The sequence below is a fragment of the Mirounga angustirostris genome, unplaced genomic scaffold (assembly GCF_029215605.1).
Source record: "Mirounga angustirostris isolate CCGP_5_RB_7025 unplaced genomic scaffold, mMirAng1.0.hap1 SCAF_2, whole genome shotgun sequence".
Classification (NCBI taxonomy): Eukaryota; Metazoa; Chordata; class Mammalia; order Carnivora; family Phocidae; genus Mirounga; species Mirounga angustirostris.
The window spans coordinates 196,380,362-196,407,911 of NW_026991710.1; the positions used below are offsets into that span (position 1 = coordinate 196,380,362).

At 40.9% G+C, this 27,550-nt stretch overlaps 1 protein-coding gene across 3 annotated transcripts in view; it reads right to left on the reverse strand.

Moving 5' to 3' along the window:
• MCPH1 (microcephalin 1) overlaps positions 1-27,550 on the reverse strand; it is a 266,528-nt gene that overhangs the window by 171,058 nt on the left and 67,920 nt on the right. For all 3 annotated transcript variants that reach the window (XM_064585715.1, XM_045879585.3, XM_064585716.1), the window contains exons 8-9: positions 26,059-27,240; positions 15,224-15,333 (exon numbers count right to left, since the gene is read on the reverse strand). In XM_064585715.1, coding sequence (XP_064441785.1) covers positions 15,224-15,333; positions 26,059-27,240 — 1,292 coding nt within the window. The remainder of the gene's footprint in view (positions 1-15,223; positions 15,334-26,058; positions 27,241-27,550) is intronic.

The following is a 27,550-nucleotide window of genomic DNA, read 5'->3' on the forward strand; positions in this document are numbered from 1 at the left end:
CTTTTTTCTATATAGATTATGTTCTTCCATTTTTATAATTACGTGTAATATTCACTTTTCTTTGAAAACAGTGCTAATGATTATGCTTCTAGATGTTGACTCTAGCGTTTCCGGTTGCCTTTGTTTTCATACAACAACAATGTTCCCCATCAGCTGCATTATTCTACTCTCGTCAGACCTCTCACTTTTGAGAGTTATCAGAGTTATCAGTAATACATTGGCCACAGCCATCTAGAACCTTTGTCACCTACAGGTTCTTATTTCACTGTGATGCTTCCTGACCAGCATTTGTAATCACCTATAGGCCAGAGTGACTTGTCTTCAAAAGAAAGACCCTCTTTAAATTCTTAATCGCAGGAAACAAACTGAGTGTTGTTGGAGTGGGGGGTGGGGTGGGAGGGATGGGGTGACTGGGTGATAGACACTGGGGAGTGTATGTGCTCTGGTAAGCGCTGTGAATTGTGCAAGACTGTTGAATCTCAGATCTGTACCTCTGAAACAAATAATGCAATATATGTTAAGAAAAAAAAAAGAAGAAGAAGAAGAAGGTAGCAGGAGGGGAAGAATGAAGCGGGAGAAATCGGAGGGGTAGACGAACCATGAGAGACGATGGACTCTGAAAAACAAACAGGGTTCTGGAGGGGAGGGGGGTGGGAGGATGGGTTAGCCTGGTGGTGGGTATTTAGGAGGGCACATTCTGCATGGAGCACTGGGTGTTGTGCACAAACAATGAATCATGGAACACTTCATCTAAAACTAATGTTGTAATGTAAGGGGATTAACATAAGAATAAAAAAATTAAAAAAAAAAAAAAAAAAAGAAAGACCCTCTTTAAAAGCCCATGGAAAAGGGCTATGACAAACAGTTCAGGTACAGTGACCTGATGGCATCATTTAAACAATGCTGAGACCCCACCTGGGGACTCGGTCAGGATTTCCAGAATTCTAGTGGAGAAGCAGATAGACTCATGACACTACTAACCCAAGATCAAGCAAAGTGAGAATTAATTGCATAGGCCTAACTGAACTACTGCGGAAGGACTGTGGCTTTTATTTGGAATATTTTAATGTTCTACTTTCTGAACATAAGGAAGTCCTTGCTCTTCTTATGTTGTATCTTAAAACAATTTGGTAGATGAAGCTTTTGCAAAAACAAAGGACATATTTAGAAATGGTATCTGAGTCTCCCCGCCCAACCCCTCCAGAATTTGGAAACTCAATATTATTTAGTGTTCTTGCTTTCAGGGCAATATAATTATTTGCCTAGGTTCAAAAAGAATCTGTCTTCCTTGTTACCAGGGCATAACTGAAAAAACTGGTGAAGTAACCATGGCCTTGGCTGCAAGATCGTATTTGAGAATAATGTTCACTTAATCAACAACGACCAGACCCTTTCAAGGAACTAAGGCAGACTTCATGGCACCAATGCTTGCCCAAGCCCTCTTGGGAAAACAAGCCTGGTACCTGCCTACCAGGGTTCCCAACTTATAGATGAACAAGAAAGATCATTTTGTAGGGGCCCAAGAACTAGAGGATATGCTGGAGACCTCAGCAGAAAAGAATTTATGCAAATGTGTAGATACTGAAGGTGAAATCTGACATCAAGCTCTTGGCTTGGCTTCCTAGTCCCAAGAGGCTTTTAAATGTACAATCTAAGATTCCTTATGAAAACTTCCTGTAAACTATTCTTGCTACACCTATGTAAATAAATCTAATGAGACCAGTCTTATTTTGTGATCATAAATAATCTCTCTTTGATTATTAGAGGAGGGACTATGGGAAAAAAAAAATTGTGTCTCTGTGGGAAACTATGCATTGTTTACACTACACCATTCCAGGATATCAGATCCTGGCCATGTTCACTGTCTGAGTTATTTTGCACCTCTTTGTATGCTGCAGGGAACTGACGGATGTGAAAACTCCCATTTTCTCCGGTAGAGATTCACTTGACTTCCTTCTCCCCTACAGAAAAACCAGTTTCCATCCCTACTTGCATATTGGCTCCATTCCTGTTGCCTTGCCCAAATTATCAATCCCTACCAAATTTCCAATTCATCTGGCTTCCTAAAATATCTGGCTACAACTTCTCAAACTCATGTTCCAAATTTTTCCCCACCTGATTCGGCATCACAAAGAACTAGCACCTGACTGCCCCGATCTGTGTCTGGACTCCAGTGACCTTGAAACTGACCCTTCTGTCCAGGTTTGAAGAAACCCCGAGCACTGAAGCCTGTGTGACCACACATGAGCAAGATCCTCTCTGTACAGGCCACGAAAAAGTGTGGCACAAGGCTCAGGTTACGCATGCTTTAAGGACAGGTAACCACACCTGGCTCGAGACCGTCAAGACAATAAGCCATGCTGTAAAACTGAAAGATGATCTCCACCAACCTCTGGGACCCACTGGACTGGTTCCCTTCAGGGCTCAGCTCCTGACTCTAGACTAGAATATAACCTTCTATATAAATTTCTGCCATTCCTTTTCATTTTAGGGATCCTTATTTAAGATGCCTGATCTCCAGGATGCTAAAACAACTGACCTTTGCCATCACCTCTCAACAGACAGAACCAACACCAGCAAGTGTCCTCAGGAGACTCATTTTTAGACCCCAGTTTGCCTCCAAGGTTATAATTGCCTCTCAGTTGTTCAGGGAGGAATGATATTCACTTTGAACAGATGGTAAGACCAGCAACATGAACGTCAAGCTCTGAGCTCCTGGAAAACAGGGCTGGTCCTCCCCCTGTGTTTGAAGAAAAGGCTAACCCTAAAGGACCACTTTGCTCCCCAAAAATCCAAGAAAAGACCCATCACCACCTTTTTCCTTCATGACTCAGATAAGACTGTCTTCATCCTTATTCTTGGTTCCCAAAGACTCCCTAATGACTCTCTTGCTTACCTATGAAACCCCAGCTTTTGCCTTTGGTCTGAGCACTCCTCATTAAGCAAGGATTTCTGTATTATAACACTCTGAATAAAATCATCTCCTTAACTGCCTAGTACATGTTGTCTTTCATATCTTCTAAACACTTTTTTTTTTTTTTTAACTCATGGGAACAGAGTTTGGATAAAGGTTATGGTTACTCAAGGAGCAATAATCTCATTAGATCTACTGAAGTTTTAATTTCAAATGTCAAGTTTACCCTCTTTGGTCAGTTTTGAATAAAAAGTGATGAAAAGATGAGAAATCCTTGAATAATAAATGGAAGCAGAATCATCCAATTCCTAAGAAAAAATAATATAAGATACTAAATACTCATATAATCTTTAAATACTAAATGAGCCAGAACAATTTATCGAGCACAAAACCAGAGGCTAGGGATACGATAAAAAAAGAATCCTGTTCTGGAGGGGGAAAATCTAAAGAAAAATGTGACCAAGCTAAGACTTTGAGAAGGAAAAGGAGTTTGGCAGATAGGGTAGGACAGATATCCTAGACAGGATGAACAAACAACGCAAAAAAATATTCGTGAAATTAGTGGGTCCGTGGAGAATCTGAGAGTCATTTGTACAGATTCAACAAGATGTCAGTCATGAGTTCAATTTATAAAAGCTTCCTTAAGACAGCAAAGAGGATACATTTCGGGGAGAATTGTGAAAAGATAGGACATAAGGTCAAAAGATACAATAATAAGGTATTGCAAAAAACAAAAACAAAAACAAAAACAGCCTGGATGAGAGAGGGTGGAGGTCATAGGTTTAACTACATTCATCAGACATGAGAATAAACATGAGCGTAAAGCATGTATCTTAACATTCTAGTTATAAGTATGAAGATCTCAGCAATGAAAAAAAGTACGATAAAATTATATGGACAGACTGAAGAAAAGTTGAAATCTTTATCTTATTATTTGCGATATATTAATATACAACTAAACTTTCCCACTCTTCCGCTACTCACATCTACTCACACATTCAAGGGTATCAATTATAGAATGCCTATTACAGAGAGAGAAAAAACAACTGTAGGGCTCTGTTCCTTAAAAAGGAGAAGCACTTGTCCAAATACAGCTACACAGCACCGAAGAGCAATCAAAACAAACACTGAAAGGCAATCCTGTGAAATAATCTACTGAACAGTGAGAAAAAAAATCACAAATATAAAACACTGCATTTTAATTTCAGCAAAAGCATTTTCTGCAAGTCCTAAAGCAGTGAGTGGTGGAAGAAAATGTAAGTATTTAGGAAACAGTCTGATGGGTTTTCTTTTAGTATTATCAAGGGTAGGTTATATTTAACAAACGTACCTGTTTTACTAGTGACAAAAACACTTTTAAAAAGTAAAACAGTCTTTGAAATGGGTTTTGGGTTTAGGTGCCATTTCATAAGTAAACAGTGAAACATCTCCTAAAAAGGGAGTAAAATGAAATAATCAGCACATTTGCCAAGATTATTGATTCTGTATACTAGTGATGTAGCTCACATACCTACAAGGGCACTACCAGAATCAGATGTTTACATGAACCTTTAATATAGCAAAAATAAAAGAGAGCAAATCAAATATGACAAGAGATAAATTTTGGAAAATGTCCTCAAATTGCTTCCTGAGGATATTCTATTCTCTAAATCCCTAGAAGCTGCATCATTTAAAGTGTCTTAAGAAACACTCACTCTGGATCCAAGAAAATGCAGGTTTCTTAAATACGCAGCTCCCTAGATGTATGCTTTGTACTGCTGATAACCCTTTTTTAATCTGATGATAAATTCTATGGTCTAATGCTGGGTTCACTGCAGAAAAATGGGGCAAAAAATCTTTAATTTTCTTTTATTAATCTTTTCATAACTTAACTGTCCTCCCTTATATCTTTTTTCCTTATGTGAAATTTGTTTTCCATTAGGAGGATCACAGAGACTTCATATTTCTAAAAAATATAATCCCTTTCTAAATACTCTCAAATAACACAGTAATAGTGATCAGTAATGCACTGATGTAATGAATACTTACATATTGGAAAAGATTAATTTTTATAGTAAAAAAAAAGAACAAGTATAGAGAAAATGTACAACCAAGGTATTCATCAATACCCAATTTGTTAAAAAAAAAAAAAAGTAATACACACGTATCACCTCACTTATTGGGATGCTTTATCCAGCAAACTTAATATCTAAAACTAAAACCCCCTTTGAGTCCACATATATAAACATCACCTGGCTCTGGGTGGCAGTGACGCTCTAAACACAATGAGGACACTGTTCCTGAGTGAATGTGTCCCCAAACTCCATATGGAGAAACTCTTCCCCCCAGTGTGATGGCATTTGGAGGTGGGGCCTTAGGGAGGCGAGGAGGTCATGAGGGTGGAGCCCTTATGTGTGGGATTCGTGCCCACACAAGAGTCCCCAGGGAGCAACCCTGCCCCTTGGGCCATGTGAGGACACAGGGGACGAACCAGGAAGCGGGTTCTCACCAGACACCGAATCTGCCGGACCTTGATTCCGGCCTTCCAGCCTGCAGAACTGTGAGAAATAAATGTCTGTTGTTTACACGGCACCCAGTCTAGGGTGTTCTGTTATAGCAGCCCCCACAGATGAAGACGCCGAATGCCAGACCTTGTGTTTACACAATCCGATCTCCACTCAACGGAGAAACGGGGCCAGGGCAGGGAAAGCAAATATGAGTGTAGAACACCTTCATATTCTAGAAAAAGAAGTAGTACTTAAAGAAGAACGGAATGTGTTGGAAGGACAGCTCGCAGGGACTCTCTCGCCGGCTGAATCTGGGAGTCCACAGGGTATGTGGTGGGAGAAGGGGATCTAAAGGACATAAAGGAGGGCAGGGAAGTGGAGGGCTGGTCCTGGTCAGGTGCCGTCACCTGCAGAGACAGTCACTAGGCTTCTGAGCCTGAACCCTTTGGTGTGACCTTGGAAAGAAACTTGCTCAAATCACTTAAGTCTCAGTGAAGGGCAGAAGCTCCTTTCACAAACCACTCCAAATACAGCCGTAAACTAACCAAATCTGGCCCTTAGAAAGCAAATGGGATAAATGTGGGGGAACACAGGCAAATCCATGGGATTTCCAGACTAGAGCTATTATTCAGAATCAAACACACACGACTCTACCCTTGACCCACAGGGGTCACACCACAAACTCCAACCCTCCTCAACTGTCTCTGATTCCTAGTGTCCCAGGAATTGTGTTGCATTTTGTTAAATCCTCACCCAAAAAACTGGAATGACACAGTAAAAAAAAAAAAAAAAAAAATCAAAAACAAAAACGAAAAGAAAATTAAAGAAAAAAGCCATAACCTAATCAATGTTGGGAAAGATCTCAGTGCCTTTTATTAAACGAGCAGAATTAGATTATAGCCAATGGATTTATTTAAAAGTAAAAAGTGGAAGACTTTTTTTTTTTTAATTTGAGAGAGAGAGAGAGAAAGAGAGAGAGAGCACGAGAGGGGGGAGGGTCAGAGGGAGAAGCAGGCTCCCCGCCGAGCAGGGAGCCCAATGCAGGACTGGATTGCAGGACTCCAGGATCAGGACCTGAGCCGAAGGCAGTCGCCCAACTGAGCCGCCCAGGTTTATGCAGAAAAATAAAACCGCTTACCTTCAAAAAAAAAAAAAAAAGTTTTCAAAATTGAAAATCACTGATAATGAAGCCAGAGTAAGAACTGCTCCAGACCGAGTCACTGCTGTTTGAAAGCTGTTCTATATTCTATTCTGCACTTTCACAGACTCATCACTGATACATTAACTAAATCTTAACTCACATCCAAAAGCCACAAAAGCATATGCCAGAATCTATTTGAAATGCCTCATATTTTATTTTTTCAACAAAGGCCATAATAATGCCTCATTGGTTTTGAGTTGTGGTTTTCTGTCACACTTGTAGTTAACCCCTTTCCTTCTCCATAACGGTGTTTTTACTTCTTTTTTAAAGCTACTAAAGTATCCTGGATTAATATCCAATAATTTACAGCCCTAATATTATTTGGAAAGGAATACCTTTAAAAATGAGTAAGAAGACTTGAATAGACCTCCCCAAAGGAGCAGTAATAAATATCTTATCATTGGAGGGGGTTACTGTTCCCCAGGAGAAGACAAGAAAAACCTGCTTGGAACAGCCAGCCACATTTAGGGTGACACTCAGCCTTTTGGACGAGTGTACACAGCTATGCATCTCTCTGTGTGTATGATCTATCCCATCTTAGGAGGACGACACATGAGACAACTTGTCCCTTGTTCACACATGTCTCTGATGTCAGTGGAAATAGGCCGTAAGTTTTGCAGGCCTCCCCCCCACCCCCACCCCGCTTCCTTTCTTTGGTTCGCTCTTTGGCTTGGTCCTGAGGCTGAGGCATTTCCAGGAGATACATCCAGCCATAACAAAGCTCTGAGGAGCAGGAGAGCATTTCTTCCCAGGGCTATCTCGAGTGAGAAAACTCTTTTTCCAGAAACCTCCCAGTAAGACTTCCCTTCGCATCTCATTGGGCAGAAGTGAGTCATATTCCCAAACTAATTCCTGGTGAGAAGAACAGAGTAACTAACCATGATGAGCCTGGACTAATCGTCTGAACATCGAGTGGATGCGGGGGGAGGTGGGGGCCATGAGGTGGCGGGATGGGGACTAACACGGAGGCGCGCACATGTCCCTTCACGATGACTGCCCAGCACAGAGTAAGCATTTTCACTGGGGAGACACAGGGTTGTGTATCTTTGACTGATCGGCCGCGTCCTTTACTCACAAAGAGTCCGTTTGATTGACTTTTTTTTTTTTATATAAAGATTGAGATTTACTACTTCAGCAAATTATTTCATTTGAGTTTCTGCATATCTGAAAGAGATTAATTTGATTTTTCTAAACCTGGTTACCATGGTTTACTATCATTTAGCAAGCCTGCCTTAGAAACCAGCAGCCCGAACTGTTTACACCTGGAATGCTCATCGCTTGCCTGCCTGGCGCATCGGGAGCCTACCAGCAGCTCATGAACACATTGCTTCGAGTCTCCCCATGAGGAGCCTCACAGACATCCCCGGGTGGGGAAAGCACCATGCGGGCCTCTATCTTTTCGTGGCCCATGGCAACCACCGATGGCACAAGAGAACATGATTCAGAGCCATCCTGACTGTCCCTCATTTCCACCACTTCCAATCCAAAACAAAGCACACATTTTATAATGCATGCAAAATCCATTATTCTGTATTGAACACAGAAAACACAGTAAAGAGAGGGCGGTGCTCTTTGAAGATTCTTTTTTGATGTTTCTCATATAAATATTTTTTTCTCATATAACAAGAAAAAAAAAAATAACACACTAGTGGGAGTCCAAAGCATTGTTACACCACAGAGAGGCAGCTGGTTTTCAGACAGCTTCACAAAGTAACATCTGCCGGGGGACGCAACACCTGTCATAACGAGCACATTCCCGTCACCGGCAACTCTGGTACACATTGCCAAAAGCGATTTATCAAGGCAACTACAGGTCATCATTTAAACACCCGTTAGAAATCAAGGGCACCTTCAATCTTTGTAAGCTCACCTATCAAATGATCTGCACTCAAAAGCCCTACACAGGGGATGAGTGCCTATCTGACTGCATACAACAGGTCTGAACAATGGGTAATTATTTACGGGGACATTTATAAAGGGTGTCATCCTCGAGGAAGTGTGGCAATTCCCCTAAGCGAGCAATAACAACATACTCATGCTGAATTTTCAAGAAACAAAATAAATATCACCTGTCATTTGGATGAGTCACTGCTATTTCAACTTGAAAGTTACACTTAAAAACAAAACAGGCTACAAGATTATATGCTTCCAGCCAAGTCCACTATCTAGTGGCAAACAGCCAAAGTCCTGGAATTACTGCAAATGGTAGAAGTACATTCATAAAATATCAGAGTCTCCAGTAGAGCAGTGAAGTGCTCACTCAGGGGCCTCTCAGAGGAGAGACGCTATTAGGGAAAATAACCTGTTTTCAAAAAAAGTGGCTCACACAGCCCATTTTCTCTATTCAGGAAGGCTTCTACGTCCCTCCAGCTCTCTTCATCCCTGTCCCTAGACAGACTCTCCTCTCTTCATTCCATCCTCTAGCTTCCTCCACTGCAAGCTTCCTTCTTGAGAGAAGCCAATGAGCTACGGTTCCCTCTCTACCACCTCCACGCTAAAGGCATGATCAGAACTCTCTGAAACATTCTAGCCAGCACCTCCGTGTGACGGCAAAATAGAAGACTCAATTTAAATAGAAGACTCAATCTAAAAAGAGGTCACAGTGCTCAAGAATGGCAGCTCTAGGTGGTAACAATTAGCACGTTACATAGAGCTTCCATAGGTCCATTAGTAGATCTGGGTTATTTTCAGATGGTTCTAATGATATTAGGGAAAAAACAAAAAACAAAAAATGAAGTATTTGTTTATAACTCTGAGGAAGCAAATCACCAAAACACAAATCACTGACTACAAAACCCACGCCTTCTGCTCCCTGGGTGAGGTGACAGGGGACAATTCCCCACTAAGGCCTCAAAGAGATGCAGCCCTATCTAACAGAGCTTCTCACCAGCACAGTTGGCCATCATTTCAGAGCCATGTGCGGAAGGTTTAAAAAAAAAAAAAAGCCCAAATCTCCTTCCCCCTATGCCCAGAGATCCTATTTTGGCCCAGGCATGACTGTGGTCAATAAATCCAGGAAGAGACATCGTTTGGAACATCCTGGAATTTGGAAGGCCATTTTAATTAAAGACACATGGCAGCCTCTGGGGAGTAGGAAAGTGAGCAAGGACAGTGACAGAGACCCACTGGGCCAACCGTGAGTCATAGCTGCAGAACAAGGGACAGTCAATATGTGGGCATCCCTGTCACCCACACTTGTGCTGGAAAAACTAGCTAACATTTATTGAGTGCCTCTATAGATCAGATACCGTCGTTAACACTGCGTATTTCAACACATTTAATTAGCATAAAACTTCTGATATTGGCACTATTATTATGCCTGTTTTATGTATGAGGAAGCAGAGACAAAGAAATACTAAGTAACTAATTCAATGTGATAGAACCAATAATGGAGCAGAGCTGGGATCTGAACACAGGTCTGGCTCAGGAATCAACGCTTTTAGGAAAAACATACTATAGTGCAAAACCTTCCTGCTTTCATGATACAAGACTATTTTACAAGTTTAGGAAGACTACTTGAAAACAAATGAGGGACATTAAGATGATTATGACATTGCGTGATGGCTAAAGCACCAGAAATGGTATAGCATGTTCACTCAAAAATCAGAAGGGAAATGCATCCCTTATTGACGCAGCAAATACTTACTGAACACCTCTTTTGTGTGTGGTACTCAGTACTATAAGAGGAATAGGACATAGTCTGTGTCCTTAGGGGCTCTTACCCTGGTAGAAATGTAAGAATAAGCAATTATTGGAACATACGCAAGCTATTACTCATCATTTGTCCTCTATCTAAGAAACTTGTAGAAATTAAAGCATTTGTGATCTGGTGTGCAGGGTCTTTTCTTTCTCTCTTTTTCTTCCTCATCTTTTTTTTTAACCACTGTCAAAATAAGTATACTCGTATATTATAAGGTACTGGGGCCTTCGTTTCCCTCTAAGCCTCCACGCTAATGAAAGGCAGCTAAAACGTTTCTGGGCTCTGACATACAGCTTGTTCTCTAATGGGACACCCTCGCTTGGCAGAAGTGGCTCCCAAATGTGGTTTTATAACACAGCCACTTGTGAAAAGCCATCCAAGGGGATGATTTACCTTAAAAGAAAAATTTTGCTGAGGATAATAATATTTTGAACAACAACAAAAATGACAGAAGTAGTAGAATAAATGAAAAAAGCTTTGGAGAAAAAGAATTTTCATATATGTTTACCATAGGACTAGGATTCATCTTATATATAGCTTCTTCAGACTCTTTGTCTGACAATATTAAGCAAGCAACAGAAAACAGGTTCAAATTGCTCATAACATGTTATAATTCTCCCTCTGAAAAGACGGGAGAAATATGTCTCCTTGTCATTAATGTACATATTATAAGATTATAGAAGTCATGAAATTGCCTAACTGGATCTCAAAATAAAAGAGGTTCAATGAATTTATAAACATGTATTTCAAGTAAGAATTCTAAAAAAGATAGTTTCCCACTGATTTACAAATTGACTTTTCCCAATAAAAATGGGTACTAAACCAAAAAACCTCCAATGGTAGTTATTGTTCTGAGATTCTATAAATCTTTATTGAATTCTTTTTGTTATCAGTATTCAAGAGATGTTTTACTGTGTCTTGCAAACAGTAACTTGAATGTTCATCTTAAAAATCCTTGCCATTGACTTAGTTTCTCACTGCTCTGTTCTCAGAGAAGGATTTATTCTGTGTCCACCTTGGTTGCTTTTTGTTTTGTTTTGTTTTTTAATGGCTGTTAAAATTCACTCATTATTTCCAGGAATGGTAGACTGAGTAGTTCAGAACAACCTCCCCACTGTGAATAATCAGTAAAGCTGACAAGATACAAGCAAACAAGCAAACACCAGCTATCTGAAGGTACAGATGAGCTGATGAGACAGTGAATCACAGAAGGGGACACCTTCAGAGGTGACAAGATACAAGCAAACAAGCAAACACCAGCTATCTGAAGGTACAGATGAGCTGATGAGACAGTGAATCACAGAAGGGGACACCTTCAGAGGTGACAAGATACAAGCAAACAAGCAAACACCAGCTATCTGAAGGTACAGATGAGCTGATGAGACAGTGAATCACAGAAGGGGACAACTTCAGAGGTGAGTCAGCATCGGAAGGCCATTTTCCCTAGGGGATAGTTGGCCTCACAGAGTTAGAAGCCTGACCTCAAGTCATCTCAATTCCTGGTATGAAGATAAATCAAAAATAACCAGGCATATGAGAGGAACATATGACTGAAAACAAAGAGAAACAACAGATTACAAAGACAGAAACTAAATGGAGCTAGAAAATGGAGTTATCTGGTAGAGACTTCAAAATAAATATGTTTATTGTGCTCAAAGAAAGACAAGATTAATAATTTTGGCAGAGGACTGGAAAGGATAAAAAGACATCCAAATAGAATTATGAGAACTGAAAAACACAATAAATGGAATGTAAAAACTAAATTTATGTTTACCATCAGAACAGACATATAAAGAGGGAAAGGCAGAATGGAAAAGAAATAAATAGAAAATATCCAGAATGATATGAGGAGATACATAAGGACAGAAATTTGAAAAGCCATTAGCAGCGTGCCTGTGTGGCTCAGTCAGTTAAGCATCTGACTCTTGGTTTCAGCTCAGGTCATGATCTCAGGGTCCTGAGATCAAACCCCACATCGGCTCCATACCTAGTGGGATTCTCTCTCTTGGGATTCTCTCTCTCTCTCTCTCTCTGTCTCCCTCTGACACTTCCAACCCCTGCTCACACACACAATTTCTCTCTCTCAATAAAATAAAATAGAAATAAAAATAGACATTTCTCCAAAGAAGACATCCAGATGGCCACCAGACACATGAAAAGATGCTCAACATCACTGATAATCAAGGAAATGCAGATTAACCACAATGAGATATCACCTCACACCTGTCAGAAGGACTAGAATCAAAAAGAAATAACAAGTGTTGGCAAAGATGTAGAGAAAAAGGAACCCTTGTGCACTGTTGGTGGGACTGTCACTGTGGAAAACAGTATGGCGGGCTCCTCAAAAAATTAAAAATAAAGATACCGTATGATCCAGTAATCCCACTCCTACATATTTACCTGAAGAAAACAAAAACACTAACTCAAAAAGATATATGCACCCATGGGTTCATTGCAGCATTATTTACGATAGCCAAGATTTGGAAGCAACCCAACTGTCACTGATAGATGAATGTATAAAGAAGATACAGTATATATATAAACAAGGGAATACTACTCAGACATAAAAAAGGATGAGATCTTGCCATTTGCAATGACATGGACAGAGCTGGAGGGTGTTATGCTAAGTGAAATAAGTCAGAGAGAGAGAGACAAATACCATATGATTTCACTTATGTGTGGAATCTAAAAAAGAAAACTAATCGAACAAACAAAAGCAGAAACAGACCCATAAATACAGAGAACAGGAGGCTGCAAAAGGGGAAGGGGGTGGAAGGATGAGCAAACTGGAGGAAGGGGAGTGGGAGATACAGGCTTCCCGTTACGGGATGAATAAGTCAGTAGTTGAAAGGTACAGCACAGGGAACATAGTCAATGGTAGCGTGTGTGGTGACAGATGGTAGCTACACTCGGGTGGCGAGCACAGCATAACGCATCCAGTTGTCAAATCACTATGTTGTACACCTGAAACTAATGTTTCAGGGAAATAAACAGTGTGTGTCAACTACTCTTCAATAAAAAAAGACCAAAATAATGTAAAAAAATAAACACTTTCAAAACAAAAGTTAAAACAAATAGGAGCAAGTGACATAACTAAATTTATTAAACTATTTTTGTTCCTGAGCCTGTCAGTTAAAGGCATGTATACATTATTCTGTATTCTTTTCCCTTTTGACCACTTATTTGTTTTATTAATATCCATGACAGTGACACCACCCTACACTCCCCACTTATGTAGCATTTATCACTTGATGCATACAATACTGCTGGGAAGGGTAAGTCACACAGGTGGTGTTCTCCCATTTTAGGGGCCCTTTAAGGTGAGAGGCTTCCTAAGAATGAAGGGGCAATGCTCCCATCCAGGATGCATGTCTCTAACCCATGTTCTTCCACAGACCCAGTTCAAGGTGATCATCAGGCAGAAGCCAGTCAAGGTCAAACATCTGAAATATTAACTTCCAAGTTAAACCACATGCTTTGTGATCAGATAGGGTGAAGGGTTTTTATGGTAATAAGTAATCAGTGTTTACTGGGCACTGTCTTTTTTTTTTTAAATACAGGCATAATATCAAGAAAGAGATGAGTCGGTACACCTGTTACCCTAAGAAAATACCCATGGGAGGGTGGGAAGTGGGTACATAATATCACAAAGCATGGCAGTCTAAAGCAGGGGTGTGTATGGACTGCCACAGAGTGCTTCAGAAGGGGCAGGGCATAAACAGTAGTGCATGAGCCGAATAAATGTCAAAAGGTGTTTGCTTCTTCCCAAAAGAAAGAGGTGAAGTGGCCATAGAGCAATTAGGAAGAAAACGAGGACACAGGGAAGCAAACATAAATGCAGCCAGAGGGTCACTGGCTTTCGACAAAGGGGCAGGTGCAGGGACGCTCGCGACAGCTGGAGCACAGGACCCCAGCTGCCTGGTGTCACTTACACCACTCACATGTGAGGGGACTGTGACAATTTCTCTCCCTACAGATCGACTGCTCTACCTGACAGGTGATTCTTTCCATTTGGGGAGTCCTTTTTTGTTTTTTGGGTTTTTTTGTTTTGTTTTGTTTTGTTTTTCTGAGACAACCCAGAATACATCGGTAAAGAAATCAAAGTTGCTGCCACTTATAACAGACTTTCATGGAATCTAATTTTAAACGTCTCTAACCATTGCCAGCATAAGGAAGGTGTCCCTGTTCCTCTTCCTCAGGTAGAGGATCCGCCGCTCGTGTTTGGCTGAAGACCGGGATGCCCCAGTGCCCCCTATGTGGTATCCTTGCTTCCTTTCGGATTGTTCCTTGTTCATCAGGGCCGTCTTCCCACCGTGGGGAAATCAGGTTTCACTATATTATGCTTTCCCGGCCTTGTATGAATGAGGCGTAAGATAGTGAGTGGCTGATTTTAAATTTAAGCCATGAGGGCGGATGCAGAAGAATCAGAAATGTCAAGTCCTCTGTACACTATTCACGTACGTGTGCTGCGTGATGAGAGCAGGCTAGCTATAGCTTCACGAGCTGAAGCACAAAGCAACGGGCACCTTTCACTCCGATGGCTTGAAGTCAAACCTTCATTAGCTCACAAATGAACAAGGTTTGGGTTCTTCCCCTCCTACCCAGTGAGTGTTTATTCAGATTATAAAACAGCAATTGTTGGTGCAACAGACACCCTCTGCTTGAGAGAAGCTGTTGGCGTTTTTATAGCAAGAACTGCAATGGCAAAGCGGTGGCAAAGCTCATTCTACCAGTATTAACCCTCCATCCTGAATGTGACCGATGTTCTCAGTTTCATGTCAGAGTCCTCCAACATCCACCCATAATTAATTTTTTAAATAAAATACAAGTTGGACAGACTAGTTTAAGTGACATTAACCCAGAGTCGAACATTATGATGGAGCAGCACTGGAAAGTTTAAAATAATATTTTCACACACCAACCTTTTGGGCTCTCCCCCTTTTCTTTGATTCTTCATGAGGTCTGGTGAGGTCCTTACAGGCTTCTAATGAGCCATCTAAAACATCATGCCTCGTTGGTCCGTTTTTAACACCTGAAATCCAAGAGGATTTGAAGATTAGTTAGAACTTTACATGGACTGAATACTAATGCAACTTAAGCAAAATAAAGATTAATTTATGCATACTGGTAAGATGAAAGTACTAGTCCTTTTAAATATACACTGCATACTTGCTCTGGGAGATCTGTTCAGAACTTTGAGTTTATTCCACTACAATGTCCCCAGCAATTCACTTAACTCAAGGGTCAGAAACAATTTTTGCCTGTCAGGTGACAATGAACCAGTTCTACAGTATCCCATTTGTCCAGTGGATAATGCAAGAAAATGTATGCCCAAAACTTAGGCACTATTCCATCTCCAATTTTTAGATTTTTACATAATGATCAAAAACAAACTCAGAGAAAGCAGTTCTGTGTTAGAGGAAATAAGTAATCTCAGTTTTGGGGGCAGATTTACTCTAGAAAACAGTCTTCAGTACAGTACAAAGCTTTAGGTTTCAACCTACAAGTGACAGATGATTCTATTCCCCACAAATTTCCACCTCCGACCAGCATCTTGCCATGAAGACATACAAACCAAAAAGAAGACATTCGTCAGGTGAAATGTGGTTTCATTAGATGCTGAACAGTATAGAAATCCTACGTAACCCACAATGAAGTATGAAATGTCTGCTTTGAATCTGCTACTCATCTCTCTTTCCTCCCAAAATAGTTTGCCTATTATATGACTTGGTTGGTATTTTGAAGGAAGACTAAGAATACCAGCCATCACGTATATGGTCTCAACAGAATAATGCATAAAAGGCAAACAGCAGCCTAGGGGACACTCATCTCCTAGACATATCAAAGTGATGGTGAGCCACTCCACACAACCCACCATCAACATCACCCAACTAGTCAGTCACTGATGCTTTTATCAACAATGTCTAATAATCAGGGGTTACCCACTGGAGATGCAGAGATACACAAACACTGATCCTACTCTTAGGGAGTTTACAACCCAATAGACAGTGTAGACATTGAAAGTGAATATAATACAAGGCAAAAATACACTACATGCCATCAGAAACTAAAAATCATACAACATGAGAACGACTGCTTTGCAAATACTTCAAATAAAATAGGATGCTCTAATAAAAGAGGTAAGATTAATTTTGGAGGGCCTGATTTGAAAGTTTTAACTCTTCTTTCAAAAAACAGGATGTGTATGTCCAAACTCATTAAGCTGTTACATGAAATGTGTGCAATTTTTTTGTATACCAATTACATACCAATAAAGCTTAAAAAAATAAAAACAAAATAGGATTCCTGTTAAGTGAAAACAAAATGCACAACAATGGTTAAATATTTTCTTGAATTCAAACTACTTGTTGTTATTTGCAGCTTGGACCCTAAAGGTATGTTAAGGTCAGGTTCTGAATGACGTTATACTAAACCCTAATACTAAATCCGTTTTGGAGGTACTCAAACCAATCACATGCTGACCCCACTGTCTCCTCGGTGATCTTTAATATCTGAGGTATATTCCACTTCTCTCCCAGCAAGCTAACCACAGACCTTACTGAGGAGATGGGCTACTGGACATGTATTCTGAAATTGATAGTCTGTTCTAAGATCCAGCTATGCTAAGCTTCTTTTACTCATTTCGAAGGTAAGAGTATCTTATCTATCTATGCATTACTTTCCACTACATTCCACAATCACTGTTTGAAAACGCTTAGAACTTCTAATTTCTAGGGCAGGATATGGATACAATGTTTCTCATCTTTAAGATCTAAGATTACAAGTAATTAGAATATTAGAATAAATATTAATTATACCCACCATTCATTTAAAAAAAATCTAAATGTTTACTCAAAGCAAGAGTACAGAAAAATAAGAAAAGTAGAGGACTACAGATATAATTTGGAATCCAATGCACTCCTGTTAATGCACCATGAGTAAGTTTCCTGCTTGCTAGTGGGTCCATGTCAAAAAAGATTGTCATAGCCACCTGCCTCAGTTCTAGCCGCGAATAGGTTGTGAAGCATTTTGTAAACATAAAGATCTAAAAAATGTATCATAACCTCTTAAAACTTAAGACTAATATTACTAATGACATCTTCACGTTTTCTCACATTATGTAATCACAAAACGATATGAGTACAGATGTTCCTCAACTTAAGATGAGTTATGTCCATCCAGGTAAATGCATTCATTCGAAGTTGAAAATATTGGAAGTCAAAATGCGCTTAATACACCTAACCTACCGAGCATCATAGCTTAGCCTAGCCCACGTTAACTGTGCTCAGAACACTTAAAAGAGGCTACATTTAGGCAATGTTACCTAACACACAGCCTATTTTATAATTAAGTGTTGACTCTCTCATGTAATTTAACGAATACTGTACCGAAAGTGACAAACAGAATGGTTGTATGAGGAAAGGATGGTTGTCAGTGTGTCAGTTATCAACCGTCATGATTGCGTGGCGGCCTGGGAGCTAGGGCTTGCTGCTGTTGCCCAGCATCACAAGAAAGTATGGAAAGAGCGTTATACCGCATATCCACGGGGTATACACCACATATCACCTGCCCCAGGAAAGATGCAAATTCAAAATTCCAAGTACAGTTTCTACTGAGCACATATTGCTGCCGCACCATAGTAAAGTCAAAAAATTATTAGGTCGAATCATCGTGAGTTGGGAATCCCCTGAATTATGTGGTTATGTAAAACAGCATCTTGCAAACTCATCTACAGCAATTTGCTACTATGCTTCCTTTAAGGATGTTTCAGTAAACCACAAGCAACTGAAAATGCAAAGTAACTGTAAAAGCTAGTAGGACAGAGCGGCCAGATTTGATTACTTGCCACAGCCCAGCAACAAATACTTCCTCTCCATCTTCCCACTGGCCCACCTCTGATGACTCTTGCTGTTTGCTTCAAGTGCTACAGTTTCTCAAGGTGGTCATCAGCTCTCCTCTCACATCCCAAGGGTGGTCTCAACATGTCCCATAACGTCATCCCCTACTCAACAGTCCCAACTCCATGTCTCTTGCCAAGAGGTGTGTCCCAGCAAGGGTATGATTTGATATATCCAACTACCTAACAGACCTCTATCTTGAATGTCGCAGAGAAATTTCAAACAACACACGCCTGGTCCCTGTTTGATGAATGTTATCAGCCATCTACGGGTCAAGGTTGAAAATCCTAGACTCCTGTCCCTCCCTTCATTGTCATTCCAACTTCATGATACAAGTGATTCCCTTAGTTTTCAAAAAAACAGTCAGAGAGAAGAGACCCTCACAGCCCCAAAACTTTTACTGTTAAATTATACTGCCTGAGATTTCATCAATTAGAAATTTGTTTGGGTTAACAATATCATCACATGCAAATACATCCAGGAAGGTTGGAAAGCAAACTTGTTCACTTCTCACTGTGAATTAGTTAAATCACTACCTCCACTCACCTAACAGGGATGAGCAGGATTAAGAGGTGGTTTTGATACTAAGTGACTCTTGGAGGCAAAACCAGGCTAAGGCAGCATAAAGACATACTAACCTAAGTGCTAGGAAAGGGAGAGAGGTGCAAAAAAAAAAAAAAAAAAAAAATGGGTAGAGAGACTTAAGAAATGTCCTTAAGACAAACTTGGTCCACGTCGATACTGTGGCTCAGGGAAGAGGAGTAAGAAATGTACTCTTATTTCCAACATCTATCCCCCTGCATATCCTACTTTCCTACTTCCAAGACACAGAATTAAGACTAACACTAGTACTAGTAATACATCTAAACACTCAGGATTCATTGGTACAAAACATTAAAACACTCTGCAAGATCAACTGTTATCAATGACGAAAAGGTTTCTGAAGGCTGATTTAAGAATCCATATATTTAACATGTAAAAGCATATCCCAAAACTTAACAATATCTCACCAGGAAATTTCTTCTGAGTCCCTAAAATCTGAATAATGAGTTATTTAAGAACAACATAGAATGTAAAATCTTAAAGACGGTAGAAAAAGCCTTAAAAGACTCTTAGGAAAAATCCTTTCCATATATACTTTTGGGATTTGAGATACATGCAAGTTATTCATGTGTTCTATGCAAACAAAACTCAGCTAACCAAAGGAAAAATATATATATATATTATATATTCATCTAATAAAATATGAATTCAAAAATAAATCTAATCATGATCACCAAAAGATGTGGAATATTTTCCTTTATAATCACTGTAGAGATCATTAAAATGTGATTTTAATATGTAAACTCGTTTTAATACTATATAACCTTTACCATTGGAGTAACATCTTTCAAATTCCCTGATACTTGCATATGATTTATCTTGACTGTATCTTCCCTAAGCTCTGTTAAGGGAAAGGGATAGAGCTTCATATCAACCTTAACTCCCCCTGCATTTATGCCAATACCTTGTAGGTGAATAGCAAACATATTAATGAATAAATGAAATAGATGAACAAATCAATCAAATACTGAATAGATTGTAACACCTTCCTTATAGCCAGTCTTCCTGTTAAGGCTGACCAACCTACACTGAGCTGTTGGGATTGCTTACCTACAGTGAGTAGACTGGCAGGTTGTGGAGAAAAGGCTTGAGAGAAATACTCTTCTCAATACAACACTTGTGTATTACTTGAATTGTCAAAAGATTCAATCATTACTCTTCAATTTAAAATATTTAAGAAATACATAGATAGGTATGCCTAGTCACTTGATACAATAGTTAATTCACACTTTCTCTTGAAAAAATACTCAGAATATGCAAAATATTGAATATCTAAATGCCTATGACTGGATGGGCTTCAGTTCTTATTAAATATTTTTTTAAGATTTTATTTATTTATTTGACAGAGAGAGAGCATACAGCAGGGGGAGCAGCAGAGAGTGAGGGAGAAGCAGGCTCCCCACTAAGCAGGGAGATGGATTCAGGGCTAGATCCCAGGACCCTGGGATCATGACCCGAGCTGAAGGCAGACACTTAACCAACTGAGCCACCCAGGCATCCCCCTACTGAGCCATATTAATCATTCTCTAAGCAATAGTACTATTCATCATGCTTTTTCCTGTGAAGCCAGGATGAAGCCTCATAATCCTTCCCAACCCAGAGCTACAGGCAGTGACCACTGAGCAAGGGAAGTCAGACAGACACCATGTGTTCTATCACAGGGAGGAATGCACTAAGAACAGCATCGTATCATGAAGGCTGTGAGGTAATTTAAAATATGTGCTTCAGCATAGACAATATGATACGATTTTGTGTGCTAATTCGCCTCCATCCAAAACAGCCACTGCGGGAGTGGTCAGTTAACAGGGTAACAAATACCACACTCGAGACAACTCCCAGAAATCCTTCTGCCCAATTGTTATTAGACGTTTTGCTAATTGGCAAAATGGATCAAAGAAATGAGCTATAACTGGTGACGTCATCAGTTTGTTAATCAGCATAATGCATGTCAGAAATGTTTCTCCAGTTAAATTCATGGACTCAAGAAAACTGGAATTGACTAATATATTACAGGGGATTCCTCTCCCCATGCATGAATAACCCAGCATGAGCTGCAGCTGGTATCCCTGGGGGTGACATCCAAGACTTGATCCCTAAACGGCCCTATGAGAAACTGCAGGGTGAAAGGATATATGGTGGCCTGATGCTGACAAGTTTACAGAAATATAACCCTAGAATTTTGTCTGTGGCTAGTACACCTTTCAGATAAGGCATGGAGGGTTCACCTGAAGGACAACACCTGGGACTTCAGCATACACGTCTGTATTGTGGACATTTCTCCATCTGCTTGCCAGTAGATGTTTAACGTCTGTGTGTCTGAGACTAGAAGAGTCTAGTCTAACCTTCATCAAACTCTAATAATTGGTGACTACTCCCTATGAAAAGGAATCTATAGTTGGCCAGGGCCAAACTGCTGAGATACAGCACATGTGTGTATTGACATGTAAAATTTTATCAAGCACAGCCAAGAAGAAAGTTGCATATTAAACCAATGGACAACGTGAGGATGTGGGTATGAAAAGGATTTCCTTCTGTTTCGCCAGTGGCCATGAGGCACCACGGAATAATCTCAGCCACCCTGTCACTGAGAAACAAGCAGGAGCCAACTGTGTGCTGATTCAGCACGACCCGTCAGCTTTCATCTACTCGGCAAGGAAAATCAGTCTCAGGCGGCGGTCTCAAGAGCTCTGGTGAGCAGTGCCATGGGTGGTGGAAAGCCATCTCAACAGATAAGTAACATCAAGCAGCTTTATACACTTTCTGTCCTGTGGTGTCAGAGGTTAAAACAAGAAGCGAGATCTCCACTCCCATGCAAATGTGATGTGGACATACTTCCTGCACTCAAGCTACCGTTCCAGGTTTTCTAGGCCTCGAGGCAAGAACATCCAAATACTGAGGAGCTTCCACCTAATCTTCACTGGAAGTGATTCATCTGCAATGTGAGAACACACTGAAAGCCACTATCAAGTGAAGACTCTAACAGATTTCCAAAACGGCTTCTATTGCAATGAACGTGCTTGATGAAAACCATCTGCTTATGGACTGACAGCAGTTTTTGGCAGTACCTATCTGTATAAAAAGGCATTTTCAAAAGGAAAACACGTAAAATCTTATTGTGTGTCTACCTCAGTAAATATTTGCCATCAGTTTTGATGATGGGAAGACTCAATTTGAACCCCAATTAAGTGAAAAGTTATTCTTCTCCCGAAAATAGACTTCTGTTCTTCTCATTAGACTTATATTACAAAAACTGCACTCAGTTTTATGTGAGTTGTGTCAATAAAAATTTTGTTAAAAAATGTCTTTTTTTTCTCTTAAGGTAAGTACCTACATATCTTGATTTTGCCTCCTGGGTCACAAAGCCTGAAATAGTTACTGTCTGATTCATTACAGAAAAAATTCATTGACCCACCCGAAGTGGATTGTATTAAAAACTGAAGTTAGATCTGTTACTCTATTGATGCCAGTATGGAAATATCTAACATTTTGAAAAAGCAAATCTTAAGGGGCACTTGGTTGGCTCAGTTGGTCAACTCTTGGTCTCAGGGTTGTGAGATGGAGCCCTGAGTCGGGCTCCGTGCTGAGCATGGCATCTGCTTAAGATTCTCTCTCTCCCTCTGCCTCTAACCCCTGACTCAGGCTCTCCTTCTCCCTAAAATAAATAAATAAGCAAATCCTAGTAAGATAACATAATCCTGTAGACGCAATAAAATCCCCTTGAAACATCTACTTGCACCTGTTGGGCATGCGCACGCACACACACAGTGCCTGGAAGGAGAAACACTGAACCACTGGCTGCATTGTTTCTAGCAGACACTCTGACCGGTTCGTTCTCCATGAAGCGTCCCCATGAAGCATCCCGGGTGATGTGTACCACAGAAATCACATCTGGCGACTGCCCTGTGTAAAACCCCCAGGGGCTTCCCATCACACTTAAAGCAAACCACTCCAAGTCTTGTCAGGTACTGGAGCCCTGGGATCTGGCTCCTGGCTGCCTCTCTAATTCATTTCTTCCCAGCCTTCCTTCAGCCCAGTGAGATGCAACCTCGCTGGCCTCTGTGCAGTCCCTGCAAGCATATTCTACCTCAGGACGTTTGTACTCGCGGTTTCCTCAGGCTGAACTGTGATTCGAGCAGTCAAAGGGCTCCCTCCTCTCTGTTGCCTGGCCTGAGATCTAAGGTCGCCCCTGAGAACTGCCTGCACGGCTGTGGTTGTGCATGTCACACGGCCACGGACTGACGTGCTCACCTTCCTCCACTGTGCCTTACTCACTAGGCGTGGCCTCTGTGAGGGACATACCCCGTTCCCTCCTCCGCCATCTCCCAGCAAGCTAGACTGGTGCTAGGAACACACACGTGTCCGGGGAACCAACAGAAGGAGGTAAGCGAGCAGGAGGACAGGAAAATCTCCTCTTTTTAGCAACTTCCGTTACAGTGAGCGTATATTTGCATATTGTTTATAAAATGAGAGAAGTTTAAAAACAAAAAAATTACTAGTTAATGCAATTTCAGAGATTATTAAAAAAAACAAGTAAATAACAGTTTCTCTCTCTGTTCCTATTCTCCTCATATTTGTTAGTGAACCTCCCTGTAACTTGTTCTTATGACCCTAACTGCACACTATCTACCTTAGAGATCAACAAGGGCAATGAGTACAAGTGAACTGAAAACAAAAACTGAAAAAAGACTTTTATTTCAACATAGACGATCTGGAGGCATCACTTGATGTACAGAGTATTTTTACCGATCCCCAATTCCAGCATATACAGACTGTCGACAGGAAGCTGCAGGCTCTACGCTTCTGTCTGCGGAAAACTCCCAGACAGAGGTGGGGAACCAGCTGGGCTAATCATAGACAACTTAAAACATCAGGGAGTGTTTATAGCAGCAATGTCCACAATAGTCAAATTGTGGAAAGAGCCAAGATGTCCATCGACAGATGAATGGATAAAGAAGATGTGGTATATATATACAATGGAATATTATGCAGCCATCAAAAGGAATGAGGTCTTGCCATTTGCAATGATGTGGATGGAACTGGAGGGTATTATAGTTGAGTGAAATAAGTCAAACAGAGAAAGACATGTATCATGTGACCTCACTGATATGAGGAATTCTTAATCGCAGGAAACAAACTGAGGGTTGCTGGAGTGGGGGGTGGGGTGGGAGGGATGGGGTGACTGGGTGATAGACACTGGGGAGGGTATGTGCTCTGGTAAGCTCTGTGAATTGTGCAAGACTGTTGAATCTCAGATCTGTACCTCTGAAACAAATAATGCAATATATGTTAAAAAAAAAAAAAAAGAAGAAGAAGAAGGTAGCAGGAGGGGAAGAATGAAGCGGGGGAAATCGGAAGGGTAGACGAACCATGAGAGACGATGGACTCTGAAAAACAAACGGGGTTCTAGAGGGGAGGGGGATGGGAGGATGGGTTAGCCTGGTGATGGGTATTGAGGAGGGCACATTCTGCATGGAGCACTGGGTGTTATGCACAAACAATGAATCATGGAACACTACATCTAAAACTATTGATGTAATGTATGGGGATTAACATAAGAATAAAAAAAAATCACAAAAAAAATTAAAAAAAATAAAACATCAGAGAGTCTTGATTTTCTTACTCTAAAACAAAGGGATCAGATTTAGGCTAGACAATATATAAGTCTCTCCTGCCCTAACATGCAATGATCTTCTGTCTCTGTGGAATGACATAAAACAAGGCGACTCTAAAAGGTATCTTTATATTAGACCACACAGAATGTCTGTTCCATCTCTGAGTAAAATTTAGTGACCGCAGGGCCCTGGCTGCACCCCACTGCTGTGACAGCCCCCATCATGTGATGCTGAAATCTGAAGTCTCCTGGAAGGCCCAGTGCTTGCCCCTCATGGTCCTCCACGCGCCCCAGACCCCAGGGGACGGTGGACACGGGGCTGAGTCCTAGAACATCCTGCTTCCAAGGAGAACTGCACTCTTATCTTAACAACACTGGGGTTATGGGGTGCACCACACTGTCTGAAACCAGCCTTTTTTTCATTTAATTTATATTCACACGCCATTAAATATTATTCAGAGGCTTTAAAAATAAATAAGATAAAAACTGAGAAAAATGAGAATGTAAGCTTTAAGAACAGGATATTCTTAACTACTAAAACAATTCTATATATCTACTGATTTATAGTAACTTTAGAGTCAACAAGATTTTAAAATAAACATTTTGAAAACACATACTAAGCCTAACCCAACATAAAATATAGATTGTCAAATTTATTTTCAGAAAGCTAAGATAAAAAAATAAGGTTAAAAACATACAAAATTAATTCTTATGTGAGACTATTTTGGGGAATTTATACCCAACCAAAAGATACACATCAGTGATTATTTCCACACCCATAACTTTTCCATCTTGAAAAGGGCGGTTAAAATCATGGCGAGAGCAGACAAATAGTGAAGAATAAAGTTGGTCTTATGAAAATTTTAGCCTAATCTTTACATAAAGATGGTTAAAGTTCAAGATTTCATCACTTTTGACTGCTGACATTTATTTGTGCTTGTAATCAGAAAGTGTGAAATGTTTTCGAATGTTGTTACTTTTGACACAATTACAATTACAGAATTCGTTACGATGGTCACAATTAAATTACACACAGGAGAAAATCTATTTAAGTGATACGCTTAAAGCAAAATAAATAGAAGCCAAACAAGGCTTGTTACAATGAACTTCTTATCCTGAGCAAAAAAATTTTTTCTTTGTAACTAACATTGCCCAAAGTTTCTTCAAAATAAATACTGATAATGTATTTCCACATTTACTTTCTTGTACCTTCTCTTTTCTTGATGGAATCAATACCTATACTGCCTTACTTTCCCTTCTAAAATAAACAGTCTCAATCCTCTAGCAGAACGCTTTTGTGCACAAGGTCACGTTATCTTTGTAAGAGGCTCCAGAGACAAGGGAGTGTTTGCTCTAGTCAACTATTCACATTAGGCATCACTGGCTCTTGGGCCCTACACGGAAAGGCTTGGGACAGATGTATTCCTAACAGCAGACTGGACCCAGGCACCTAGAAACTCCAGAGGGGGGTGAGCACCTATCCCTACAGAATGCATCACTGGAAAATATCACACACACATTCTTTAAAATTAAAAAAAGGAAAAAAGGAACTATTTAATTATGGAAAGGTGGTGATGACATTACAAGACGGCCACACCAGCACATATTCCTGCAACAAAGGTACTTGTAAAGGAGATTCACATACTTCCATCGCGTCCACTGGATGACGGTTCCCTTCCTTCTGTAGCTTTGTCCACAGTACAATCACCCACAAAATCGAGCTCATGATCACACTGCGCTTCACCACCAGATGAATTCCACATTCGAGAAGTGCTATCTTCTTTCTGTACGTTTCTCATGTCCAGCAATTCTTTCATTTCCGTGCTGCTCCCTTCCAGAGGAGTGAAATCGCCATCAAGTCCCTCCCCTCCATGCCCCTGCGGCAGAGCGGGCTCATCATCCACGTGACAGCATCTGTTCCCCTCTGCATGCGGGCCTGCTCTTCTCTGAGCACCAGCCTGCTGACAACAGCCTGGGGTTCCTTCAGCAGCACACATTCCCTCAGAGGTCAGGCAACCCCACATTGTGTCTGCCGTGTGCTGTGTAGGCTTCTGAAGACTGCAGCTAGTTTTTGCTGTTACATCGGTCATGTCGACTGACCTGGGATTTTTACCAATGCAGGAAAAGTCAGCCATCTGCAGTAGGTTTCTTCTTTCCCTCTGAGAAAGACCTCCCCTGCAGCTGAACCGAGCAAGGCCTGCAGATGGCTGAAATCCAGGAAGAGCCTCTGAACTCCTTTCCCTAAGATTATCAGGTGAAAAATAATCATCGTACGAGGACACCCCACAGCCAGGGGTCTCAACAGCACACCCGGCCGGGAGCTGCAGGCGGCTTCCCGATGTCCACAGCTGCACCCGCGGCCCGGCAGGCTTCCCACCGCACCCCTTCTTCTTCAGTCTCTCTTCGGGGGGCGCATCCGAGCTCTCAGACATTCTTTTTCTCTTTGCTGAAGAGCTCTTGGATCGTGAACGTCCCGAAGGGCGGCGTTTGGTTGCAGATAAAATAGGGGACAAGCTGTGTTTCTCATCAAACACCATCCTGGCCGCTTCCTGCTTGTCCGGGGTGACTACCTCACCTGCAGGATCTCCCGGCTGAAGAATCTCTTCTTTGGAAAGACTACCCATGGGTTTCCGAGGAGTTAACTGACTGAGGTAACTGGGAGATGCTGATGAATGGATGCTACTTGTCTTCAGTGCAGCTGAAGGAACACACACATCACTTTTAATTTCATCCACAATTCCTCCCAGTTTCCCTTCCTGACTTCCACATCTCGCGTTTCCACAAGGATCGTCAAAAGATGAGTGCAAGTCACCAGCAAAGGATTCATCTGGAAAGTATTAATGAAGAATTAACTTTTTAAATGGTTTCAATTATTATAAAAGTAACTTTTGGTTAACCGATAAAGCAGTACTTCTTAAACATAGTTATTGGTTAAAAAGAGTACCAACCATATCCTGGTTCTTCTCATTTCCACCTGAGGACACCTTTCAGGCCAGCATTTTTCACTAAGGAACCGGGCATCGAGGGCATGGGGACTGTGGGGAGGGCGGGGACAAACCTCTAAAACTGTTATGCTCACTTTCTGAACATTCATATGCATGTGCACTTCCTTCCAGGAAAAGCATCCAAACCTTGTC